Source organism: Ptychodera flava, chromosome 22 (genome assembly GCF_041260155.1).
Source record: "Ptychodera flava strain L36383 chromosome 22, AS_Pfla_20210202, whole genome shotgun sequence".
Classification (NCBI taxonomy): domain Eukaryota; kingdom Metazoa; phylum Hemichordata; class Enteropneusta; family Ptychoderidae; genus Ptychodera; species Ptychodera flava.
In genome coordinates, this window is record NC_091949.1 from 13,847,609 (window position 1) to 13,866,126 (window position 18,518).

Genomic DNA, 18,518 nt, shown 5'->3' on the forward strand with positions numbered 1-18,518 from the left:
GGCTACAATAACATTTTACATTTAATTATGGCATCTTCATTCAGTTAGCATAATTTTTGAAAAGACGCTCATAAATATCGCAATTATTTATTTAGAATTAAAGCCCCATTAGCTGCTTCATTTTGCTTTGTTTTTATAAGTTGGTTTGAAATCAATCGCAACTTAATATGTTAAAATGCTTATCGAAATGTGACCACAGAACGATTTTCAAATATCGGCGACGAACGCACAATTTTGATTTTAATGTTGAAATAATTCTCAAATTGCAACTCAAATATGGCTGACGCAAATATATGTGGGCGCTGAAATTCATCAACAATATCGATCACCAGGGAGTGAAATAATTACACTTTCAAAGACAATATGAACATCTCTCCAAAGGTTGTTTTGTCGGTTGAAATGCAAAAAGGTACAGCTAACGGGGCTTAACTTTCACAACATATATTAATAGAATCACCTACCCTTATTATTCTTTAAAAGAGAGCAAACTTCTGGTGTGTTTGTGAAAACGCACATTTGACGCCTTTGTGAATGTTCCGACAATTAGGTGTATGTCTAGATTATATGCAAATTAATTAGCATTCGGGTTTTTAATTTGCGATTTTCGATCAACCATATGTTGTTTGTCACTGTACTCAATTAACTTATACCTGTACTTAAATTCATGGAGTCAACGACTGTCAAATACATTGACCTTTGTACAGAGTTAGTGAAAGACTTTCACGCTGTGCAATCCAAAGGATTCAAGTTGATGTTACTTTTGCAGTGAAAATCACATTAGAGGTATTCAACTAAGTATTATAATAATCATGGATAAAAAGCACTGTTTGGCTTGTAAATTTCACTTGATAGATTTGATTGGCAGTCATCATCGATACTTTGCTTTGCAATAAATTAGTTTGAGAGAACTTATATTCCCTATTTGTGCATTATTGTATTCTTCATTGAATGATTTTTAGCTTGTGTGTAATAATAATCCATTAACTTGTATATACCCGACGTGACAAATGACACAATAAATGATATCTTCTAATTTATTGTATTTCTACCAATCTACAAATGTGAGTACACAAATTTCTAGTTTGGTAATATACACCCTACTTACTGTGATTCCTGAAAGCTATGCCATAAATGATGCAGGATGTAGGCTACCTCCTTAAAACTGTTGTCACAGGCAGCCTGCTCTAGAGCCCTCTGAAGTAAGACTCTGCCAAACAGACATGCCTGAGTACATCACAGCAATTCTTACCTCTCCCGAAAACTCTGTTTTTCATATTCTAGCGCTAAAACAGGGTTTTTCATATTTGGATGGCAACGAATATTTTATTACGAAAATCCTCCGACTTCCCCCTGCTCCGTCGAGCTCGAGTCAGTTACCAGCTGAAATTCAAGGATCTCACATTTGAATCCAAATACATTATTTTTTTTTGAGTAATTTAATTTGTATATCAACCTCATGTAGAGATATCGCATATGTGATGATTGTTTTAAAATGTATTTTACCAACGCGGGGGAGGGGATTACAAAACATAAAACAAACCATCAAATTTCTTCTTCCAACGACAGGAATATCTTCTTTAGTTTCATAATGAGTTTATTGTCATACAGTAGCTGACCTATGGCAAAATTGCACGGCTTTGTTGTGCATCTGCGCTGCAAACTTCTTCCTCGGTGGTGGCACCGGGTGGCGCCATTAAACCTCGCCCACAATTAACGATTTCGAACACCAGAGGGCACTCTATAATGCCATGGCTGTCGGACAACAAAGGCACAGAAAGCGCGTACTCGATCGAGACAGTATGTAGCAATGAATCAACCTGCAATAAAGAATAAGGCTGCGTTCACAAATAACGGTTAGGGGGGCTGGAGGAATCGCGATTGAATTTTTTTTCAGATCCCCCTCGATTCCCTCAAAATATTTCAAGTCCCCCTTCTATATGATCAAAAATATTCAAGTCCCCCAATTATCATATAGCTGGCATATATATTAGGGATGCACGCAAAGAAAAAATAAATATGTATTGCGCAGTTTTGCTCGCAGATATTCAACGCTACCTGTTATTAGCAGTTTGTAGAGCCATATTCCTAAGGCAAGTTCTTAAATTGATTCATTTTTAAACACATCAGTGGGCTTTTTGATTTATCAGTCAAAGCCGACTTGAGGTCAATGGCACCTGTTGACGAGCACACGAAATGACGATCATGAGACAGTATGCAAATTGTGAATTCCTGGCTACATCTATAGACGCTATACAAAATTGACAATACTGGAAGGTTAAAATGTTCAATCAAATAAACATTTTAATCTCTGAAATTTTTGGTGTAATAATGGTAAATTTGGTAAAATTAAAATAATTCCATTTAGTCACGCATTTTTCCATTTAAATTAGAGTCTTTACTGTACGAATTTTTACTTTTGTGTTATTTTACGATGAGAAAGTGAAAATTTTGAAAATCAAGCATGGTGACTCCCATCTTTTTCTTTTATATTTGATTATTCTCATATGCCAGAGTTCAAAAATCCCTGATAACTTTCAAGTCTCCTGGTCTTCCATGTGTTGCTCTCTGGCCTGATCTTGTGCACAAGTATGTTTTACTGTAGTCATTAGCGTCACGTGTCCCGAACTCTTCTTCAGCTACTTCATAATCAGAGCTACCTCTGTCACTGCCGATATGCAGTAACAGTAACACTGCCCGTAGGCATTGGCAGGGCAGTAGCTGTATTAACTTTGATACTTTTGATAATAATTTTGTTCAGTTTATACAACTGCGTTTTTGCTCTACTTCCTACAGCATGTTGAGCTGTCAAGTATTCAGCTTGCCAACACAGCCTTTGTATGTGTACTGTGCATTTGTATCATTGACAAATGACCTTTAGTCTTGACTTTAATTCAATTATCATCCAATATTCATGTATGCAGGCTTTTGTTGACAAACTCAATGTTGTCTTTCGGTATGCTGTAGGGAGACAGCTAGAAACTGTATTTGATATCCTGCGTAGAAATATTGAAAAAAACATATCAGCAGTCGTAGCTTATGCCCCGATACTAGGCCTACTTGTTTGGTTTTTTTTACAAAAATCAATAAATTTTTAGAATTTTTCGAGATAAGAGTAATAAAATGCGACAAAATGGTTCTTGACATTGTTTAATTATTACTAGCATTAGAACCATTGGATGAAATAAAAATGTTATTTAATGTTCATTGAATTACCCACCAAACCTTGGAATCGTAAAGAAGGGGAACCAAACAATTTTCAGGTGCTCCCTATAGGCAGAGCAAAACTTTCAAGTCCCCCCTCTACTACCCCCAAAATTTACGAATCTCCCCCGAATTCCTCCAGCCCCAACTTTTTTGTGATTATTCTCCGCAGTGTGTAAAATAATCAAATATTTCAGTGACGACAAATCAATAGATCTGCCGAATGCAGGGTCGAGTATTGCAATAAACAAAGTGCCAGGCTTCCCTGAAAACAGTCTTTCATTAACTTTCTCATGTTCTTTGCCGGGTTTGAGACAAAACTTCTGCCTATATACTCCCGGTCGCTGTGAAATAATAATTTCCTCAAATTTAAAATGCTAATTGACTTTTCAGAATTTATGTATTGGCACAAATCCCCCTCTCTCTCCCTCCCTCTCTCTCCCTCCCTCCCTCTCTCTCTCTCTCTCTCTCTCCCTCCCTCTCTCTCCCTCCCTCCCCCCTCTCTCTCCCTATCCCTCACTCTCTCAATATATGTCGCTGGGATCAACTTCCCATCGTTATGAAACTTTCAAATTTGTTGTGAAAACTGACAACGGCTTTGACCGACAGTAGCCTAAAAGTAACCTTGCACTAAGTTGTATCGTGAGTTCCTGACCGTGAAGTAACCCTTCAGTACAGTGATGTGTTGTTTTAACAACTGGTTATGTTAGCAATCGCCAGACGTATACCCAGTAAATCTTGACTTTGTGTTGACAGATGGTTTCATCCTGTTTGACAATACTTAGATAGGAGCGACTTCCGCCCCTTTGCCTTTGCCGACTCGTCTTTTATAGTTAATATAGACACATGCCCAAGTCATGACGATATGCAAATTTGGACCCTACTCGACGAAGTGACACACACACACACACACACACACACACACCCCCACACTCACCCCCCACTCTCTCTCTCTCTCTCTGTCTCTCTCTCTCTCTCTCTCTCTCTCTCTGTCTCTCTCTGTCTCTCTCTCTCTCTCTGCCTTCGGGGTCGGAGGAATTTCATCGGAAACTCTGAAATTTCGAATAATCCCCAGCCAACCATGATGACTTTGGGTAACTCCCCCTCTCTAAACAGAAATTTTGATTGAACCCCATCCCTTAGAAAAGTTAAATATCAATACATGTGTTTGTGAAATTTACAAAAATACAGCAATTGTAAAGACCTTTTAAATCCTGGTGTATCCTGCTACATGTAGATTATCAACGGTTATCTCATGACGGTTGAAAAGGTGAAACCCGTGGGTGAAACCGATAAAATGAAATTTAAAGTAACAACAAAATATAGATATAAAAGCTCACGCTATAACCAGTATGCTACCATATGGTATTGTTTAATTTGGATGGATATCATGACAGTGTTTTCACTAGGATATCCGACTAGGCAGAATTTGAAAGTACAGGGGAGAACACTCGAGAGGGTGAGGAGGGAAGTGTCAGAGGGGGTGTCCCCTACCTTGTGTGGAAATTTGAGAAATTGATGTGTGTAATGGTGTATGCAGTCTGGTGCAATCTGAGAGGTGTTTTGAATTGTTTTTTTACAAAGGCTTAGTAAAACTGTCAGAACACCCAAAGGGTGGAGATCTATCTATCTAAAAAAAAGGGGTGGAGAGCACGAGAGGGGGTGTTCCCCCTCTCGTATCGAAAATTTTGAGAAATTATGGTGCAATGATGCAATGTGAGAGCTGTTCAATTTATTTTGCACCAAAAATTGAGTACCCCGTTCTTTCTCCCCACATTTTGAGCAACCTCCTCTTTACGTGATCCCTCTTAGATTCCTCCGACCCCCAGCCCGTCAATAATGACGGCTCCCCTATATGATTTTTGTGACATGTTGAGAAAGAGCAAAATGGGTGTAAATTGATAACAATGTTTTATGCAATTTTTAATTTTGTTCTTACTATGGGCCCCAACTGTACTTTCCAAAGTGTGTAGTTTATGCAATAAAGTGTGAAAATGTAAAGTATATCCAAGTTTACTGGGTTTCTATGGAGTTTTCTTATGCTTTGACGGATCAGCTTTTCCAAAAATACCCCTTTTTCTTGTTTTCACAGACCGTGATGACGAACAAACCCGCCTCTGTGATTTTGATAACACGCATGTGAACGCGCGTGTACCTATTTTCCCTGAGAGTGCTATAGGCATACTACCAAAAAGAATACAACACGTAAAATTGAATTCTCGTTCGTTGCTTTTCCAATTTTTTACGATGAATTTTAGTTTCGTACCTAGTTCTAATGGTAACTATGAAGAATAAAATCAAATTCTGTGAAAAACTTCATCGTATTTACATATTCCAACCATTCTGTGCTCCTGGGATCTGTGCCACATGCACAGGCCTGCTGTTCTCCCGAGAATTTGTGAGAAACAACGTTCGGGAATTGTCGGAAACACTCGGTTAAAAGTTTGCTGGGTGACCCGAACAACTTGTGGAAAAATGCTGTCAGCTCCTCATACCTAATCGTGCGAAATTTTTGAGCACAAACCGTAGTTTGACTCGATGACAGAGAACATTCGTGTTTCAGCTTGAAGTTTGGACAAGCGATAACCAATGTTGACAAGGTTTTAGAAGGCACAAGCAACATCTTTTCAAGAATCAAGGGCTTGAGTGTGAAGGTTGTTTACGTACGCCGACAGCCGGTGTTTGCAGAATGTAAAATAGTCCGGTGCACATGTTGTCGTACGTTGTGGCCCAGCAGCGTACTCGGGTGATTGCTTGTCGCCAGAGAGGACATCTAATCGTTTGAAGGGTTATTTTACAACGTGAGAAGCAGGAAAACGAACCTTCTTTCAGTCAAGGTTAATCCGATATTACACGCTTTCATGAATTGAGTGCAGCTGCAGAACATATAGTGAGCTAAAAGTAAGCCCGTTCGAGCACCGTGCGTCACACCTCACAGGTCCCACTGTCACAGTCTTCACATACTCGGCCACGATCCGTCCAAGGATTATATTACAGGATAAGTGGTCCACCGTACACCGGAAATTATTAATTCCTTGCCAATAAAACCTTAAAAAGATAGTATAAAGGTATGGCGGACAAGAAAGGTAGGAGCTGTTTGGATGAAATTCAATTTTAAGAGCTGCGAGTGATAACGTGCGGCATTTTGCTGTCCTTATCGGACAATAATAAATTCGCACGTTTCCTATCGATCTTGTGCTGAAAACGCGAATGAATGAGAAATAATAAGGAATGAAAGGTAATTGGTGTTCCAGTTCTTCAAAACTCAACGGGTCTGCATTTAATAATTAAGCCAGTTTGATGCGTAACGTAACAGTAATAAGTAAATTGCCCGTGGACAGTGTGAAGTTTTTTTACATTACCATCAATACAATCATAGGATAGCAATTTATTTCCTTTTCATCTCAATTGAAGACAATTTTCCTCCTTACAGCCATGAGAACACTCCTAACCCCAGGCAGTCAACAACAAGAGGATGTGTTTTTAGCAGTCATCAACTCGTTTTTGGATGACAAGTATATGATAGAAGATGATTGGAAACTGCAGGCTGTAGAAGGGTTGTACAATGAGGATTTTTACATCAATTACACAAGGGTTAAGGATTTTTGGGAAAACCAGGACATGGTGTATGGATATGTGCCTGTTGGATTCAGTTCGCTGATGGACTGCATCAGTAAGGAAGGAAAGAGCCCCATTACAGATCTCAATCACACTCTAGGTGACGTGAGGAAAGGTGTGAACCTGTGTCTTTATGCAGACATCTGTTTAAAGTGGGCTAAACAAAGACAATATGCAAACCCCTGGATAGTTGTTTATAAGGTACATCACAGTTAATGTTCTGTTTATGTCACTGATGTGAAGAGATTTTCTGAGAATTGCTGGATTAATATTAAAGATCACACATCTATTTTATGTTGTCTGCCTTCATTTCAATAGCTCCTATCAGCCATATGTATGTGTATTAACCAATTGAGTGCTGTATTCTTCCCACCTTCTGCAACATTTTACAAATTTTTATGAATTTTTCAGTAATAAGTCCCCTGGATGAAGTCCAGGGGGACTTATGGTTTGGGTTCAGAACAGTTCCGTCTGTCCATCTGCCCGTCCATCCATGCTGATATCTCAGACATACCTGAGCCAATTCCTTTCAAACTGGGTACAAGGATAACACACTATGACATACATATGCATGTCCATTGTTTTTGGTGTGGCATGCGTAATCAGTACTAATTTGCATAATTTGGATTTTTGGAAAAAAGCTCTGCTTCTAATGAGACTGCACTAAATTTGATGAAACTTTGTGCACATGTTTGGCACACAAAGCTCTAATGGCACACACAGACATTTATCAGTATTGTGTCAATTCATTGCCAATTTACATACTTTATTTTTGATAATTCTGGTACTATTTCAATAAATACTGACTTAAAGTTGATGAAACTTCTCACAGATGTGTATATACCAGAGCTGTAACTTTGTGCAAAGACTATAGCAGGATCATGTCAATTAATAGCTTATTTACATATTTGATGAATTTTTGTAATTAGGGTGCTATATCAAGGAATGCCAACTCAAATTTGATGAATCATGGTCCAGATGTTGACATACCAGATCTGTAACAGTGTGCAAAAACATTTACCAGGATCATGTCATTTAATTGCTTATTTGCATATTTAATGAATTTTCATAATTCCAATAATATGTCAAGAAATGCTGACTCAAATTTGATGAAACATGGTACAGCTATTCATATACAAAAGCTGAAACTGTATGCAAAAATACTTTGTGGGATCATGATATTTAATTGCCAATTTGCATATTTGATGAATTTCTCTAGTTAAGGAAATATGTCTGCACATACTGAAGCAAATTTGATGAAACTCAGTACAGATATTTTGCTCACAGCGTTATAGTGGTGAAGAAAAACATGTAGCGATATCTTGATAATTGCTAATTTGCATATTTTTAATGAACTTTCCTAATTAGTAGTAGTCTACTTGTTTACAATCAAATCCACTATGGGCATCAGTCACAGACAGGGCCTTAGTACCCGCATTTCTTTTTTCATGTACATCATATTGACTTCAATTTTTAGTCACTTCCAGTGACAAAACTCCCAATTACAAAGGGGACTATGTCATTGTCAATGACTTTTTTTTGATCATTTTGGACCAAATGAACATCACTTTTGATTGAGTACAGTTGATTTAGTAAGGTTTGGGAATTATCTGAAAAAATAACTGTCTGAATCTGAGAAAGATTGTCTGCAGTTACATTTTATAAAAGCAACAGAAATTGACTTTTGCACTCAAAGAATAAAGGAAACTTCAGGAGTTTTCACCGAACTCTTTTGTATGACAGTTTATTGTTTATGTTCACCCTGCATGCCAAGGATGAAATGGTATTGGTGTAAACATACTTTCTTTGCATGCATTGAAACCTGGCTGTATGCCATATCATCGAACTAACTGACAGGACGTCTTTACAGTGATCTTGAATTCCCATACACATTTCAACCATGAAAATAAGAATGTTTGAAGATTCATTACTTTGTCTTTGACTTTTTGATCTTCCCTGATTTTCGTAAGTTTAAGCAGTGTGCCCTCTAACAAACATATCTTCCTAGAAACTTTACATTAATTTAGGGAATTGCGGAAAATTCTTTGTACCAGCCGTATATCTTTAAATATAAACAACAAAATATGTGTCGTATTGGCTTAGAGGGCACACTGAGTTTGATTGCCGCTACTTTATTTTCCTTCAAAAAGCCAACGTGATGGTGCATGGTCTACCTTCATCTTTTCATTGGTAATTTAATTAAAAGAAATTGATGTAAAACTCAGCTGTCAATGTCCCAATATTGTATGCTCATACTCCAGAGGAATCCTTTCCGCCCTACAGATTTTCAAATTTGTAATAGAAAACTTGAGAATCAAACAGAACGGTGTTATTGCTGCAATATTTTGGTTGAAATCTCCATTTGCAGTTTGTACATGTATGTTATTGTGGAAATGTTTTTCAAAAACATCAATGTCAGTGATGCAAAATGTTATGTGCATATATATTACATTTAGCTTTACGTGACCACTTGCTCTGTATGTTATATAGGTCATCAAAGGTAGAACTCTGCATGTTCCTGCAAGAAAATCTGAAAGCTGTGCATATGTTGATCCACTGCCAGAATTTAATACCCATTGTTGTGAGGACTTGCCCAATGCATCAGATTCTCTTGAACAACAGGTGAACTGTTCTCAGGTATGGATTGTGGGTGATATTATATGATGAGTAGCATAGGTTTTTAGGATGCTTGTCTTTAATGCCAGCAATAATGTCTTTGATCAAAATGATGCAGTATATCATGCCGCTAAGTGAAAACTTAATGGAGTTTACTGACATTTTTTATAATGATAAGTCTTTGAAGATTCTGTTGCAGTGCTTGACCAATATAAATTGATGCTTGTCCCTAGAATTATAGAAATGAAATAGAACTGTATGATTGCTTCGAACTTGTAGTTTCATTTCTTATATATAATTTTATTGCTAAATTTCAACTTATTGCTGTTGATAACTTAGGAATTTGTTATTCGCAAGTGTATAGATTGTAAATTGTGTACATACTCTTTATGGATGGCTTGGACAAAGTAACTGTTGTTAGGATTGTAGATTAGTACATGTGCAGTGAATCAAAATTTCTGTTTCATTTATGCATTCTGCAAGTCTGGCTAACATAATCGAACAAAAACCAATTACAAGAATTGCAGCACTTTCATGTTTGTACAATCATGGCACATGTATAACATATAAATATGGAAGTTGAGCCTTTCCATTAGTTATTGTGAAAACATAAACCATACATAGTGGCTATGGTTTAACTCCATTCAGTGTTTTCATTTGCATTCATACAGTAACTTTAACATTTCCTTCCAGATATTTCTGTATGAGTTTGATGATGATGGACAACCAGTGAATACATTACCAAGCCACTGTCTACCATGGGCCATCCTGTCTTTCACAAGAAGAAGTACAGTAGAAGCGACAGGAAATCTGCCACAGCATGTAAACATATCTCCTCAGAAATATGGGCGAGTGGTAAATGATCATCCTAGTGGAAGCTTTTTCAAAAAAGCTAATATAAGCCATGCTGTTGATAGTAAGCAAGATTATGATCAACATGGTTCCAAGCAAAGAATGGATACGTGGAAACATAGCTTTACAGATGACTTTGATCCAAGAGACTCATCTCATTCAAGGAACTACAGTCACTTCCAGTCAAAGTCTCGACCTCCCACATCACCATACCATAAAAGGAGCCAATCCAGTGGAATCAAAACTTTGTCAGAGAGATGGTCTCAAAGTAAACCTGCCTCAGTCAACAGATTTTTGGACAGATGGAATGAGAAATCAAGTGCGAGACAGAGTGAAAAGGTTTCCAAGACATTTCCAAGAATTGAAGAGCATGGTGCATCTTTTTATGGGCAAGGAAATAGTTTTGGTGATGGGCACAAACCACCTCCAAGAGAAACTGAAAAAGATCACATGCTATTTTCAAGAAGTGAAAGACGCAGTTCATTTGTTCAGGAAGAGCAAGAAAAGAGCTTGGTGCATGCACAAACTGCCAGCTCAAATCAGTACAAGGAGTTCAAGTTGAATGCAGATGGTGTGAAAAGAAGTTTTGAAAGACAGGACAGGCAGCCTTCGAGAGATTGGACTGCAGATGGCGAGAAAACCTTTGAAAGACGGGACAGGCAGCCTTCAAGAGATGGTACTATAGATGGTGAGAAAACCTTTGAAAGACGGGACAGGCAGCCTTCAAGAGATTGGACTGCAGATAGTGAGAAAAGCAGCTATGAAAGACGGGACAGGCAGCCTTCAAGAGATGGTACTGTAGATGGTGAGAAAACCTTTGAAAGACGGGAGAGGCAGCTTTCAAGAGATGGTACTGTAGCTGGTGAGAAAAGCTTTGAAAGACGGGAGAGGCAGCCTTCAAGAGATGGTACTGTAGATGGTGAGAAAACCTTTGAAAGACGGGACAGGCAGCCTTCAAGAGATGGTACTATAGATGGTGAGAAAACCTTTGAAAGACGGGACAGGCAGCCTTCAAGAGATGGTACTGTAGATGGTGAGAAAAGCTTTGAAAGACGGGACAGGCAGCCTTCAAGAGATGGTACTGTAGATGGCGAGAAAAGAATCTTTGAAGGAAGGGACAGACAGCCTTCAAGAGATGGTACTGTAGATGGCGAGAAAAACAGCTTTGAAAAACGGGATTGGCAGCTTTCAAGAGATGGTACTATAGATAGTGAGAAAAGAAACTTTGAAGGAAGGGACAAGCAGCCTTCAAAAGATGGTAATGTTGTGAGCAAAAACCAAGGGCTACAAGATGGAAAATATCCAGTGGCCACAAAGGAATATCTCCTTTCAACTGACGATCTTGCCCATGATAACCTCGACAAATCTGGGAAAACTGTGATAGATGGTACAGAAAGTAAACTAGAAAAGTTGCAGAAAGATATACTTGAAAATCAGAAGAAGCTGGCAAAAATTAAATCACAACGGTTACGCTTCAACAGAAGTCATTCAACCACTTCTCCAAAAGATGATACAGCAGAGAGGATAACAGCTGTACCAGCAGGTTTCATGGATGACAATAAATCCAGCAGATTATCTGATCCTAGGATAGCTCATTCAAGAATAAACGATTCATCTAATACTTATCGTAGAGAGAACATCAGTGATAACAAAGTTGGCAGTCATAGAGGCTTTGCAGAAGAGAAACCCAAAACAGGAGAAGTGTCGTTACGACGTCATGATCCAAGAACCCAAGGAAGACAGGACATGCGTATAGGTGGCTTAGAGCAAGTGGATGGTTCAAGTTTAGTGAAGACATACAAGAAAACCAGCCGTGGCCTAGATGATAAAATTGTTGATGATCCAAGATCACAAGAAAGACAGGAAATGCGTACAGGTGGCTCAGAACAAATTAATGGCTCAAGTTTAGTAAAGACATACAGGAGAACCAGCAGTAGCCAAGATGATCCAGTCATTGATGATAAGAATGTCAGAAATGGTCATTCCAGACAAGGCAGAGAGTATCAGAGAGGAAGCATAAGGGAAGGGTCTTCATATGGAAACAGCTATCCTGGCCATTGGAATGAAAGAAGGAAGGAGTCCTATATTAGAAGAGGTTCTGTTCCAGAAGGATTTAGCAAGAGAAGTCCTGATGTTGGATCAGGAGGTATGCCAGGTCAACAGTTTGATACGTCTGCGTTCAGCCAAAGACGTCAAACATACTCAAGCAGTAATCGTAGGCATGACAGGTACAATAGGAATTCAAGAAGTTATAGTCAAATGAACGAAGGGAAAGTGATCATTCCAGGAAATGAATGTTCAGAGTACTATGACAAAGACAATGCTCTTGTCTTTGAAGTTGAAGAAATGCTGTATGGGCCGAACAAGTCTCCCTTAGAAGAAGTTTTACCATTTCTCGATACAACTGGTTCTCCAGGTATTGATACACAGTACCCTGACTCATCAAAACCACCAAGTCCAATTTGCCCTGAGCCATCAAAACCCCAAAGTCCGACGAACCCACAAATATATGAGCACTTAATATCGGGTATACTATCTTGGTTACAACAGATGAGCCTGGCTGGTGTTGGCCATCCACAAACAGAAGGTGTAACGTCGTCATTGCCAGGCAAGGCAAACTCGCCAGCCTTTTCACCAGAAGTTGCTCCTACCGGTGAAAATGTAACGGTGACATGTCCGTTCTCAAAGGAAGATATTCAGAAGCTGTATGAAGACACCAAACCTCAAGACCAAGATGTACAAAGTGAAAGCTCAGTGGATAGTTGCATGTCTGAAGCAACAAAAGAATTGACCATCCAAAAGTTGAAATTCCAGCTGTCCCATGCTACTTCTCAAGAAATGGCAACAGCAATCAACGATGCCATTGCCATACTATCAAACTTGCCAAAACTAGAATCCAAATGTGACATTGCATTCCAGAAGCCCAGAGACATTCCTCAAAATGGCCATGGAAGTAGAGATCCAAGATTGAAAAAGCCTCGTAGACAAAAGATTCCACCAAAGAAATCCTCACATCCGCCAAAGAAGTATAGTAAGTTCGAATTCCACGGGAGGCCTTTACTTTATGACAGAGGACCTCATGCCAAGCAGCCACCGGAAATCCTGCTTGAACAAGGCAGGACTGAAAAACTAGATGATCCCAGGATTAAATTTTATTCCGATAAGAAGACCAGTCAGGCAACAAAAGTGAAGTCCAAGAAAGAGGACAAATGCAAAGATGACTGTTTAAACACCGAAAATAATCAACAAAGCCATAATGTCCTGCCAGAGTCTGGAGATAGTCACAATATTGACAAAAGTGAAAAAAAGCAGATCTCTAATATGCACAAAGCTGAATATAAAGTGAAGGCATTGGAAGGTGAATATGCAGTTAAGGCATTGGAAGAAATCAGCAAGGAGAGACATATGCCTGAATCAACTGCTCCACAAGAGAATGGCAAAAATAAGTCTGACAGCATGAAACATTCCAAATGTCTAACCAAAGGAACCAATCATATGCCATATGGTGATGATCAAAAAACAGCTGAGGCAGAAAAGACATTTGATGTAAGTAAGATCAAAGAGAAACTCGCAGCTGCAGGAAATATTGCAACTACAGCCACTAGACCTGTGTTCAACACAAGAAAAAATGGCACCTCTCCGGTGAAGAGTAGAGCTAAAGCAAAGATTAATGATCATCTGAAAGTGGTGGATGAACAGGATAAATATTGTAGCAAAGCAGAAGCTGCTCCTGGAATCTCTGAAAATTTCATGAGCACAGAATATCAGCAACTAGAGAAACAAGTTGAACATCTTGAATTTGTACAGGGTCAGCCGCTAGCAGCAATGATGCAGGACAGTGAAAGTAAAAGAGACATTGTGCCAAGCTCATCAAAAGTAGACCTGGAGTCAGGTGATATTGATTTACAGCTGAAAATGTTGAATGACAAAAGAAGTGGTATTCAACAGAAACAGGTACAACCAGTTGCTGAACATCTTGTTGATTATACAGCAAGTAGTAGCAGTTGTTGCTCAGTCTGTGATAGCTCATATAGAGATACAAACCATGTGTCTAGATCAGTAGACAGTAGAACAGATCAACTAACTGGTGTTACAGTTGGTGTAGATCGTCAAAAGAGCAAAGAGAGTAGCCCAGAAAGCCAAAAACCCGTAGCAGACTTGGAAGGACAGTGTACTTTGAAAGAGGGCTTGCAGAGCAGTGACATAGCAGGCAGTTTGGATTCCGAGCAGAAAACTGATATTGAAGAAAGAGTTGAGCAGTCTAATGTTGAAGTTCCGAGAAACAGTTGTGAATCTCAAACTGATGATAGCAGGAGATATCCTGGACATATTCCAACATTTTCAAGTGACTTCATTGGAAGCATGGGGAAGGATGAACTCAAAGCTGATGGAAATTTCTTGAAAGAGAAGAGTACGGGGCAGCACATTGATTTCTCATTGTTGAATGAAGTGGTATCTTCAGGACTTAGCCAAGTGGATGAAAAGGATGAAAGTCTTGAGGACGTAGCCAAGTGGATGAAAAGGATGAAAGTCTTGAGGACCCTGGGACTCCATGTCAGGATGAGAGGCAATATTCCAGTGAGGAAACCAATTTATCTTTTGATAAGGTAGGAGACAATAGACCAAAAGATGAAAGAGTTGATCATGATAACTGTGCTGGCACTCAATCTTGCTCTCATCAAAAGCTGCAGTGCCTTGTTGGTAAAGATATCTCCATTCCGAACGGGGAGCCAAAGGATGTCGACGCAGATTTGCCACATAAAGTTAGAGATCCTCAAAGACAGTGTATCAAGGTATCTGGGAAGAGCCCTCAAAAGCATAAAATAAACAATAAAAACAATACCAAACCAGGAATCAAAGTTTCCTCGAAGGAACCAGAAGGCGGCAGGATGGTTTGTGAAACATTGCCACCCGATGACAGGAAACGGAAGGGGGTAAACAGTATTGGAACATTGAAATCAGCTGTAGAAAGTCAGATAGATGATAGCATGGATGAACACATACAGTGTAAACCTTTGAAGAAAAGAAAAATTGTAAGCCCAGTTAAATCAAAATCAGAGACAGGGGCAACTACCGAGATTGCCTGTAAAAGCACACCAGAGAAGAAAGGAAAGAGTTTCAAACACGATATATCCACTGTCAGAGAAGATGGAAAGTGTGATACATTTGGACAAGAAAAGAATTCTGGATTGAAAGTCTCTCCAGCAAAGAAGAAAAAGACCAAAAGTGACAAGGCTTCCCCTCAGAAAGGGAAATCCCTCCAGCAGTCACAGAGAAAATGCGGTGCAAATCCAAAATCTTTGTCCACTACAGGCACTGGAAGTAATACTAACCAAGAACATGTCTCTACAGGGGATAAAAGCAACGATCGTAGTCCAGAGAAATCTAGCTCCAAAACAATCTTGCCAACAGCCTCTCCTCACAAGGAGCACTGTGATTTTGGAGATGGAGAGAAGCATACACCAACAAAGAAGGCTGTTGGCAAGGAGAAAAGGATTTCCAGCCCAGGCAAATCAACACCCAAGGAAGCAGAGTCAAAGAGTGTACTTGTGAAGAAAGAGAGCTTTACTCAGCAAGGAGTAAAGAGTTCACCAGCCAAAAAGAATGAAGCAAACAAAGATGGCGTCAATAAGGGATGCAAAGGTACACCCCAGAAGGGAGAAAAAGTGTACCCTTCTGCAAAGGGACTTATGCACAGCAAGGAGTTGACTTCTGACGACTTTAAAGGCCTGGAGAAATCTAAAGACTCTAATCAGAAAGCAAAGGCATGCAAGGCAGTGCAGGCCAAAAGTTGCTCAAAAAGTCCAGCAAAGAGTAGTGCTGAAGGTACTAGTAAGACAAGAAAGAGAAAAGCAGTGTCTCCAAGATGTGAACGTAAAGACGTCAAAAAAGACTCAAAGTGTCTTTCTGAGGAATCCAGACAAGATGAAACAACCAAAGATAAAAGAAGTACTAACAGTGATGAAATGCAGATAGGAAAGGAAAAGGAAAGAGACAAACCACAGATCTCAAGAAAAGCATGTGAGTTCTCCCCTCATCCTGTGAAGAGAGATCTTTTCGGTGGTCATCTTGAGCTTCCAGATCAGGAAAAGAAGCGAGAGTATCAATCAAGCTCAGAATCTGTAATGTCAAATGATCATATTCACAGCAATCACAGTAGCAGTGGTAGGGAAAGCTATAGGGATAGAGGAAAGTACAGACACAGAAAGCACAGCAGTTCTGGAGAAAGGTTTGAAAGATCCAGCCATTCATTGTCCAGGAGCTCTAGTCCAGATGACTGGTACCTCTTGAAGAAAAGACTGAAGATCATAGAAGAGGCTAAGAGGGCCAAGAGTCCTTCAAGACGCAGAGGCAGTAGTTCATACAAAGATGGTGGTTTCTCCAGGGGTACAGATAGCAAGCAGGAAAAGTATATGAATAAGTCAAGGTTTAGCCAGAGAGGGGACGATCCTGACAGGCCAGGTCGTCTGTTTGGAAACTCAGAGAGTGCAGAATACTTCCAAAAATCAGTAAGCAAGAGCTCGGCAGGGATAGATGATGTGTATGGATCAAGAGGGATGGATGATGTGTATGGGTTAACAAGGTCTGTCAGCAACAGTTCACCATGGATGAATGATGTGTATGGATTCACATCAAACTGGATCACCAGAAAGATAGATTTTAACAATGAGGGAATGGCAAACAGTAGCAGGCGCTTTCACGATACACAACCTTTAGAGGTCACTTCAGAAGACCAGGAATCAAGATTAGCCCAGTCAACAGACCAAGGTTCCAGACATGTTCACAAAAGCCATGTGGAAGAAAAATATGGAGATGAGCAAAGACTTTTGTACAAAGCCAATAGAAAGAGATGTTATAACCCAGACAGGTATGAGACAAGAAGTGACTATTCCAGTGACAGCAGTTATTACAGTAGGCAGTGGTGAAGAAACTTTGAACAGCAGGCTGGTAAAGGAATCAGTAGGTAAGAATTAATGTCCTTTTGCCTGCCAAATGTTCATGATCAATTCACTTCTTTGTAGGCTACAGTTCTGTGCATTGATTGTGTTTGCAGATTTATGATTGTAATAGCACATGCAATACACCAGTTTCTAAGCAAATATGGATTATGTGAATTGGTCAAATTTATAATTTTTAATGGGTATTTATGATGCTTGGGTATATAGTGCTGTGTAGTATTACCATCAAACAAGTTCTTTGCATCAGTGCAACAGAAAATATTCATATCACTTCACACATGTGTATGAAGGCTCTGCAAAGTGGTGTTTCAAGAAAAGTTCATCTATTGCACAGGACCAGTATGATGATGGGCTTGCTATAGATGACAACATATACCTGGGTCACACAGCATTATTTACTGTGACATGATATTTCGTTATCTTGCTGTTGAAGTTGAAAAACCTCAGTAAAACACCTTGAAATGCTTGTTTGTGAAATGGTTCTACTCAGGAATGAAAAGGACACGCAGTGTCCAACTGACTGAGTGCGCCCGAGAGATCTTATGATAGCTGTACAAATCAACCCACATGTACAAATGTGTATGGAAATGCACATATAAGTCTATGTGCATTCATTGTTTTGTCCAGAAGTCAAATCAGATTCCGGGTTTAATCCATTTTGTGTTAAAAAAGGGTAGTAATATACTTTCTGTTTATCCTGGTCCTTCATAGTTGTAGGCATTCAAATGGTGCGGACACTGCAGCATTTGTTCATGTGTACTTTTCATATCTCATTAGCTATCTGTACATGTTTGAAATCAACTTGCGTCAGATTAAGGATATCATCAGTATGAGTTTCTGTGTGTGTATCCATTGCTACATGTAACCCAGATGGCTTAAAATAGATGATATATTAAATTCCTTTTTTCATTATCTTCAGAGATAAGTATCTCCTTGTTTTGATACATAATGTTTGTTTGTGTACTTTTTTGCAGAAACAGAGAAAACAGCAGCATAATCCATGCAAACATTGGTCACTGAAGGAGCTGTCTTATGATCAGAAGATACGTATGTTTAGACAAGGCTCTCATACACCAGGCTGAACAGAGCTGTTCAATATTTCTCCCTGAGGAAAGAAATTTCTCAGCATTCCTGTAACAGTTGTACACACTTACTGCCTGTTGCTTCATCTATTTGCTGTGATGTAGCAACTTATGGTGACATAAGGTTGAAATATGTAACTCTGAAAACCAACAATTTTGTTTTCTGTACATATTTCTGTACACTTCTTTA

At 39.1% G+C, this 18,518-nt stretch overlaps 1 protein-coding gene across 1 annotated transcript; it reads left to right on the forward strand.

Moving 5' to 3' along the window:
* Positions 1-5,633: 5,633 nt before the first annotated feature.
* On the forward strand, positions 5,634-17,213 carry LOC139123351 (uncharacterized). Its single transcript, XM_070689502.1, has 5 exons — positions 5,634-6,287; positions 6,635-7,020; positions 9,310-9,456; positions 10,129-14,865; positions 14,973-17,213. Exons 1-5 carry the CDS (start codon positions 6,272-6,274, stop codon positions 17,211-17,213), a joined length of 7,527 nt encoding a protein of 2,508 aa, XP_070545603.1. The 5' UTR covers positions 5,634-6,271.
* Positions 17,214-18,518: the final 1,305 nt, after the last annotated feature.

Excerpts from the sequence above, each read along its gene's own strand:
- LOC139123351 (XM_070689502.1), top strand. Across the intron at positions 9,457-10,128 it reads AACAGGTGAACTGTTCTCAG|ATATTTCTGTATGAGTTTGA; the intron begins GTATGGATTGTG and ends ATTTCCTTCCAG. Across the intron at positions 14,866-14,972 it reads GGATGAGAGGCAATATTCCA|CTGCAGTGCCTTGTTGGTAA; the intron begins GTGAGGAAACCA and ends TCTCATCAAAAG.